This window comes from Limulus polyphemus, unplaced genomic scaffold (genome assembly GCF_000517525.1).
Source record: "Limulus polyphemus unplaced genomic scaffold, Limulus_polyphemus-2.1.2 Scaffold1141, whole genome shotgun sequence".
Classification (NCBI taxonomy): Eukaryota; Metazoa; Arthropoda; class Merostomata; order Xiphosura; family Limulidae; genus Limulus; species Limulus polyphemus.
The window spans coordinates 178218-187724 of NW_013666751.1; the positions used below are offsets into that span (position 1 = coordinate 178218).

Here is a 9507-nt window from a genome sequence, read left to right on the forward strand (position 1 = left end):
AAATTTCGTTTTAATTATATAAACAATTTTAAATAGATTTTGTACGATAAACAAATTAACTTACACTAATACGTATTGTAACTGGCTCACATGTTTTCAAAAGAAGTCAAAAGTTTTTAATGTGATGTTATAAAAGAGCCAACCACAGCTATAGCATTAACAAATCTGAAATTCAGAAATGATAAAAATCACAAAAAAAAAAAGAATGGTAAACTTTTCATCCAAACGAATTTCACTAATTTTCCACACAACAATTTTTAATCATATTTAAACTTAAACGTATACAGCTTTACATTTCTAGTATAGAATTTTATTTTAGAAGAGAAAAAAATTAAACATGAAAATGTGAAGAAACATTTACTCGGATTTTCATTAATCTTAGTTTTCAAACTAATTTCATTAGTTATTATTACTATAAAGATTTGTAACTATTCGGAAAACATCGTTGAAATTTCTTTAAAAAATTAGGTGATTGCTGTTAAGGCTGCTTCATACAGGTTACGTCATGAAAATGTGAAGACAGTTTCTTAACTTGAGATTTTATATGGTTTGGAAAGCAATCACACTTCACTGTGGAAAAACAATTAGCTCGAATGAAAGTATCACAGCATAATAACATTTTAAGTGGATGGTAGTGGAGACATCTAACGTTAGAATTATGTGAGGTCTAATATAACACCTGATTCAGTAAATTACTACTAGAATATCGATTACTTACTTGGTTCTCTTACAGCGTTCATCTAGTGGCACTAATAACCCCATGTTGGAGTCCAGCTGAGGCGGAAGAACCACGAAGTGAGGATTTCGATTCCTGGAACCTTTCTTATATATAGATGTTGATGCAATACTGTAAACAGAACTTGAACGACCCATTTCAGGATTAGGAGGCCATGTCTAAAAATATCAACAAAACCAGTATGTAGAATATAAAGAATGTGTATACAGGGAGATATCACATTACCTGAGTTCACTTTCTGGTTTATAATGATTGTATATATTTGATAAAAACCTTTGTAATCACAAAATAATGTCAAGTCTCAAAAATGTTGAACAATAAAATCACAAAATAGGCAAATTGAAGAATAATAGTGTTAATATCAGTTAACACATTAGACAGTAAGTACTGTTCATGTCAGTTAAAAGTTGAACACTAGAAAATTAAACAGAAACTTTCCTAATTATTAAAACAGACTACTCTCCCGACTTACAAGGATGTTCACTGGTGCTTACATTGATCATCTCTTAACCTATTTAGTGAGCTTCGTGTATGATATCCAAAGAGAGAAGAAGCCCTTCCAACTGATTGTCTCTCATCATGGTGAATATAACGCCGTCCACTCAATAACTAGGAGATAAACCCAATAAGTAAGGAAGTTATTACTTATTTGTTTATCTGATAACGAAAATTCAAATAACAAATGTTCACTGAGGTATTTCTGGATAAACATTTAATATCTTAATTTTACTGACGCTATTCCCTGAATGTAAACAAAAAAGTCGGCATATTTAATACAGTCAGATAACAGTAAATGTGAATTGCTAAATTTTTAGTTTATACAAAATAGATTCATTACATATTCGTAACAAATTATTTAATATCTAATCTCAAATAGTGGAATAAACTATTTGAAAAGAGAAAATAGACAAAGTGCTTATTAAGAACCCGATTTTAATTGGCGTTTTTTACTTAGCTTTTGTAGAACAAATCGCTCATGGATTAGATATCTAATGATTTCATCTGTTCTAACGATGATATAGAAAATTAAAAAGTCATTTACAGCATATTCTCTACGGTATGTTACTTCAAGCTTTCAAGTTTAATTATTTATCTATTCAATATTTAATTTGGGAGAGAAGGGAGGGTTAGCGATTTTACCTTTATAACACCATGTTATTTCTTAATCTTATGTTTCCTATCTATTCCTTTTCTGCTATTAACTTGTTAATTTAATTTTAAATAATGTTTTCTACCCCGTATTTTCTTTTTCTGTTCATAAAAATGTGGTTCCGGATCTGAGATTTGGCACACGATAGTAACTTGCCAGGCATGCCGCTAGAGAGCGTCACACGTGTCCTGAACTCGGGGAGGAGATTAATAATGCTTGGGGACGGCTTGAATGGGTAATGAAAAAAACCTTTAATATTAGTTTAACATACCAGCAAATGTACAACGGTTCAACAAGGTTTTGTCATCATCAGATATCCAAGCATTATTAGTCTCAAAGTGGATTCCTCGTCATCGAATTGGAGTCAGGGAGGAGATGATGATGTTGTCATAGTTACATAATTTATTACCAGATGGCGCGTTGTTAGGGACGCGTTGCTAGACCGCTATGGCGTCATAGAATCACATGGGTTGAAATTATAGTTTGATACCAGACAGACAGCTATGACATTAGTTATACGAAAACAAAGACTACCATGACGTCATATACAATGACGAACAGGATACGAGTCTCAACATGGCTATATTTAATCGGTTTAAATCCAAAATTTATTAGTTAATTACATTTCCTGATTACTTATATGTAAATCATCCTAGAAATGACGATATCATACATTAATTAAACTTTTCGCTAGTTTGACTTTATGTTTGACAAAATATTTCATTTTACACATGATACTATATAGTTTTAACTTACACGAGTTTAACAAAGATGGACACTATACTTCCAGATATGATTAATGTCTAGATGTAATTAACATTATCTAACAACTGTCTGTAGAATTTTAACAAATGTGCTGTTATCCACTATTTGAATGAGATCATAACTTACATTTTGCTACATAATAAATGTTATCAGTACTATAGAATAGTAACACTTACTTTTTTTCATAACATTTTGAGGACTGAACTTTCTTTTACTGTAGATATATGTCCAAAAACACTAATGGTGTAGATGTTCAACTGAAATGGCATTGGCTATGATTCACGTTATAGTTTGGAGTATAGGTATGTTGGCTTAGAATAACTTTTCACGTGAAATTTAATTATACTCTAACGCCTAATAATTATTTTAAACATATCATGTTTCGAAAACGTTTTAAACAGTGTTACTATATATTAGACAAAGATTTCATACACTGTTTGCTGATATCGTTGACAAAGGATAGTTTCAATTTATCTAGCAGCAGCAATAGGTTTATTTTATGACACTTTTCAATCAAAGATGGAACAAATATTCTGTTTGCATAAACATTTCCATGAGGATTTATTACACAGACAATCAGTATCATAACAATTACACACAGAACATACTAATTATCTAACATATCTTGGGGAACACCAATCATCATGTTGGCATCCCTCTTTTTCAAAAACAATTTCCTATGTATTATGTTACAAACTTCGCACTTGTCTTTGTTAACACTAAAAATACACGAAACATATTCCTAGATTTAATTATATTACAAGTAAAATCATTATTTTAAAGACTGTCTGTAGGATTTTAACAATTCTGTTGTTTTGCTTAAAGAACTATTATAGCATTAAAACTAACTCTTTCACCTTTATGTCATTCATCTAGTAATTCATTTTTGCTAAAACTAAAATAATAAATAATGAATAAACTTACTGTTTATCCATATGTTTTCTATTAAAAGTTCACAAAACATGTGACTGTGTATGTGTGACTGCCATAGACCCAAGAGGAAAGAACCTACAAACGTGAAATTTTGCACCTGGGTATTCTTATATATTTTCATGCATGTGCGTATACATCTTTTTATGCATGTCTGGGTATGTGCGACCATCATAACTTCGAGAGGAAATGTATAAACTATAAAACTGGAAAAACATTTGTTGATTTCTTAATTTAGAGTCTCTGTAGATTAAACAGGTTTGTTTTTCATTAAAAACATTGGTGATATAAACGTAAAATACCTTACTTCAGAAACGATTTAAGTTTAAAATCAAGCGTGACATGACTCACACTGGCTTTTATATAGGTTAGATAACGTGATGTATAGTATCACCTATAATTATCTATAACATGCTCATCTAGAATATATCAATCTAATAACCCCACCTTAGCCAGGTACTTCCGCTAGTCTATAACAATAAATGGGCGGGTATGTGTGTGACCACAACAGGAAAGAACCTAGAAACCTGAAATTTTGCACACGCACTAAGTGGACCTTGAGGGTGTGCATCTATGTGTTATTATTATCAAACTTATGCACCTGGGTATTTTTAACGAGAAAAACTAGCGAAAAAAAAAACACATAGAAAAGAAGTGTGTCTGCCATAGCTCCAAGTGAAAAGAACCTAGACACCTTAAAATTTGCACCTATACTGAGGGTGTGCACTAGGGTATTACTTATCTTATTCACATGCTTGCGTGATGCGCATCTTTTTAATGTGACAATATAGTGAAAAAACACAAGAAAAGTTTGACTACCTTAGCTCCAAGGAGAAAGAATGCAGACACCTGAAATTCTGCACCCTTACTATGTGGATCATAAGGGTGTGCACCTGGGTATTATTACTTATCCGAGTGTGTGTATAATGAGGCAAACTAGAGAAACAACACATAGAAATGAAGTTATTCCTTATATTACAAATAGAAATCACAGACAGTCAGACAGACATGCACGTGTGGGTACATCTTTTTATGAGGCAAGCCATCGAAAAACCACATAGAAAAGAAGTGAGACTATGGTTAGCAAGACTGATTTTTGAATGAATTTCTCTGAGGTACTATCTGGTCTAGAATAATCAACAACATCAGTAGGAACTTTACAGTGTACCAGCAATATCTTCTTAGTTGCCAAGTCAGGGAATATTATTTCTTTCAACGAATTTTTGTGTAACAGTGATACTTTTATTTCTCCAAAACACTGGTTATACTGTTCCTTTTAACAATATTGGTACTACGTTTTTGGTGTATCAGTGACCCTTTCTTAGCTATTTAATAATTACTATAGTTTTCCTAATAACATTCAGTATGCATTTTTGATTTATCAATGGCATTTTAGTTTTGGTTACCAAATCAGTGAACACTGTTTTCTCAACATCGCAATGGGATGAATACGTTGGTCATTCAGAATCTATAGTGTCTCAATAATTATATCAAACATTAGTTAATGGTGTATTTCCTTATATTACAAATATAAATCACAGACAGAAACACACGGACATGCGTATGCGCATCTTTTTAATGAGGCAATCTAGCGAAAAACCATATAGAAAAGAAGTGGTTCCTTATATAACAACTTATAATATATAGAAAAGCCAGTGTGTTTTGTTAACAATGCGTTTAAACAATGACTTTTATGTCATGTTGCTTAGCAATAATAGTATAATATAATATTGTTGTTAAGAGGGTATGTGCTGAAAGAATATAATGAAATGTATAAACTACAAAATTGAAAATAAATATTTGTTGTTTTCTAATTTAGAGGCTCCATTAATTAAAGAGGTTTGTTTTTATTATCTAAGTTTAAAATTGGAAGACAAGTCAGAGGGAAGGTTACCTTTATAATCAGGCAACATCCCATAAAAGAGCAACAAAAGTATATAGGTTATACTTTTATGCTAAAATGGGTTAAGAATACACACACTGACATAGTGATCTAGAATAAATCAACCTAATAACTCTAATTAATGATTTAAATCAATTAATTACAGTCATGACAGTCTTTGTTTCCATACAACTATTATGTCATAGCAATCTGTCTGGTATCGAACTATTATTTCAACCCTTGTGGAAATATGACGTCATGGCCGCCTGTCATGGCGGCATTGCAAAGTTTCCCTAACAATGTCTTCTCTGGTGACAATATCTGATGTCATAGGGGTCTGTCATGGCGACCTAGCAACGCGTTCTCTGGTGACAAATTATGGAATTATAACATCATCGTCTCTGATGGCATCACTTCCCCCTTCCCAAAGTCCGACACATGCATGGCGTTCTCTAGCGGTGTGCCTCCATAACTACTCATGATTTATCCCTAGCAATGTTCAAGAGTCTGCTTTGTGAGAGTATGCATGAACCACATGTACATGTTACTTATAGCTGCAGACAAACAGATAGACCTAGTTATTGAGAAACATTTTCTAGTTGTGAAATACAGTAAGCATATACATGTTTATAGCATCATCACTATGTAATATATCACATATCTAATGTAAGTATTTGTATATATCTATAAGTTGTTTCATATTTCTGTCTATTTACTTGTCTTCTAGAATGGTGCCCTCGAAAAACGGCTTGTATCTTTACTGCTGCCTGGTTCTTGACTATGTCGTCCGGTTCTTGCGTTACCTAGATTATTAAACATATACCATGAAATATGAAAAATAAGATAAAATAATCCCTTTTTTGGTTTTGTCATATGTATAGGCTTTATTTTTAATACTATAATCAGCATAATAGCCATGATATTAAGAATTTTGATTTCTTAGCCACAATAAAAACCTATGTCTGGATGGCATAACATTGATAAGCTATAAGATATCACATCTTATGTATCAACATTAGAGGACACTCTATAAATTGTCACATATTCTTTTTTTTTATTCAATTTTAAGTGTCAGTACTCTGTTTAATCAAAAGCTGTGTAGTACTGTTATTTTTGTTAAGTTAAGACTTGGAATCAAGTGTTAATATTGAATAAGAACCAGTGTATCCTAACCCATTTATTTCCAATTTTAGCAAAATAATTCACTGGTACACCAACTGCAGCAGCCCCTGCTATGGCTAATGGTAATGCAGAACCAACTAATAACAAGTTCCTTTCACGGTCGTAAATATCATTCTCTGACAAAGCTTCCTCTTCTTTGCTATTCATTCCGCCAAGGACATAAACATAGGACCCTGAAAGATTGAAGAATAGAGCCAATGATCAATTATAACTTTCATGTCAGTTACATAGCTTCCTAGTTCTAAAAAAAAAAGCGAAAAAAGGAAATTTGCTAATCTTCATAAAAGTTGAAGTAGTTGAAACTCACCATCTGTAAATTCTATTCTTCAACTAAAACAAGTTTTATAAGAAAAGTGAAATTGCATGTAAAAATGAATTACGTTTTATTAGTTTTCCTTATAGTAAAAAGTAGAATTAGATAGTTTGTAACAAAGGTACAGAAACAGTTCTGATGTAATTTTAACAATGCATTTTTATTGCTTTTGTTTTTTAACATAGTCTAGAATTAATCCGAAACACTACCTGCTTTAGCTATTGCCACAGCGTCTTTAGGTGTTGACAATGACAACTTAGTTTCCCAGAGACACTTTCTTGGACTGTAAACGTCTACGGTATCAATACTGTCTAGCTGCCCGGATTCTTGAAGGCCTGATAAACCTCCCCAGATCCATACTTCTCTCTTCACAGTAATAGCGGCACAGAAAGCACGGCGCTGTAGTAATGGCGGTTTTTTGTACCAGCTATGATAGATGAATCATTAAATGTAAATTAAGTGTATATGAAATAACAGACACCCAGTGCTATGACAAATATAGATAATGTCAGATCTTAAATCAAAAATAGACACTTAATCAACATCGAAGTAAAACAATAAAACTATGGTTTAAGATGAAATGTAAATAAAGTAAACATACATTCACCATATTCTGTAAGTTTTCAATAGTTTCTAACAAATGTGTTTAAACTCATATGTCATAGATTTAGACTAGTAAACAAGTTATAAACATACCTATCTTCTACAGCATCATAACACAATACATGATCAACATCTATCGACAAATTCTTATTCGTTTTTGAATTAGTCACTTCTCCAGCAACATAAACAAGACCTTCTAGGTAGGTAGCACCACAACCCATCAGCGGTTCAGGCATTGGCTTGACCATTGTCCACTGATCAAAATTGGGTTCGTATACCTCTACAGTGGAAAGTATTATGAAATGTAGACATAAATTATGATTTACAGGTCTGAAGATGGATAACAATTTTTGGAAGTTAGCAAACTAGTACTAAAAGCTCACAGCTGGCATTACACTAAAAGAACACAATGGGAAAAGGTATGTTTTCGGTTTTTAATATATATAAAGATTTTATTTGTATAATTTTGTAAACATATTTGAGCTTTACTTGTTTAACTTCATCAGTGTTTACTTTTGCACTAAACACTCTAATACTACTTTATTATAGCTACTTGTGAAGTTACATCTCAAATCCATGAAATATTCAAAACGATTTATTTGTTTTATCTCACAAGCACGGTATGGCAAATGGCTAATAATCTGATGAAATAAATCATTAACTATTAATACAACAATATCAACTAAGTCGTAACTATGTGCTGATGTGATATTTGTTTCTGGTCCTTTACAAGAAATGCAAAAACTATATTTGTTTTAACCAATAAATGCCATTTTATTGTAGTACAGACGTACTCTCCACTGTTATATTTTCCGCCAACAATAATGATCCTTCCCTCTACCACAAAGGCTGCATGACATGCTCTTGCATGAAACATATCTGTCTTTCTTCTCCATCTTTTAGAACGTATTGTCAATTGGAAAACAGTTGCTGTTGGTTGCATTTCTCCATTTACAATCTCAAGAGGATTGTAACCACCTGCATGTATTATTATAAAACTACATATCAGTTACAGCCGGATCATTGTTTTGACATTAAAATCTATTCTCAAACAAGAGTATATTTAAAAGTCAAATTACATGAGACACAAAAGTATAAATATATTTATATAAGAAATATATATACATATATAAAATTTACAATGACGCTATTGAACATGGTAAAAACTACAGGAAGTTTATCAAACAAAATATAGGAGGTTTTTAAATGTGGTTTAATTTGAATAACTGATTATTTTGTCCATTTGTGTACAATTTCTCATTTTTTAGTTTCTGCTAACTCATTGCCAACTAGTTCATGAGACTCTTATTTAGCCCATATTTAAAAATATAGAATTTTGGGCATGTTTAGATTAATACCACCAAAACAGTAACGTTTAAGTTTAGTGAATACAAGATACACACCAATCTGTTTCTCTTTTTGCTGTTCTCTATTTTAAATACACAAAAACTACGTGACTAAGAAAACAAGCATGGAGAATACATATGAAAAATATAAACCAATCATAATTAACTCTACTGGTTCTTCGTTTTATGACATTTAAGTTCAAAAACATAACGTGACTGAGAAAAAATGCATATGGATTTAATTTTTCATGCAAATTGCACAAAGGCCTATCTGAGCCTATCTATAATTTTGAGCTGATAAACAAGAAAGAAGATGGATAGTCAACAGCACCCATTGGCAATGAATGAAGAGTGGGATTTGACCGTTACTCATATATATATAACATTAACACTGCCTTAAAGTGCAGAGCAAGTTCTTTTGAGCAATGCATTACGAACCATGAACTACTAAATTTATAGTTCGAGCACAATAACCACTGGGCTATATCCAGCCAAAAATTCATATGAAATATATTATTTTTTGTTCTTCTTTTTCAAACAGACTAGCCTAATAACTGGAATTACTTTTACTTCCATTAAGAGCAGACTGAGAGTGGCTCT

General features: G+C 31.9%; 1 protein-coding gene across 1 annotated transcript in view; it reads right to left on the reverse strand.

Annotated features, from left to right (window-relative positions):
• Nucleotides 1-724: 724 nt before the first annotated feature.
• LOC111086490 (beta-scruin-like) overlaps nt 725-9507 on the reverse strand; it is an 18729-nt gene continuing 9946 nt past the window's right edge. Inside the window, exons 2-7 of the mRNA XM_022389532.1 lie at nt 7655-7841; nt 7168-7385; nt 6637-6818; nt 6180-6266; nt 1209-1345; nt 725-894 (exon numbers count right to left, since the gene is read on the reverse strand). Coding sequence (XP_022245240.1) covers nt 1217-1345; nt 6180-6266; nt 6637-6818; nt 7168-7385; nt 7655-7809 — 771 coding nt within the window. The 5' untranslated portion in view covers nt 7810-7841 and the 3' untranslated portion in view covers nt 725-894; nt 1209-1216. The remainder of the gene's footprint in view (nt 895-1208; nt 1346-6179; nt 6267-6636; nt 6819-7167; nt 7386-7654; nt 7842-9507) is intronic.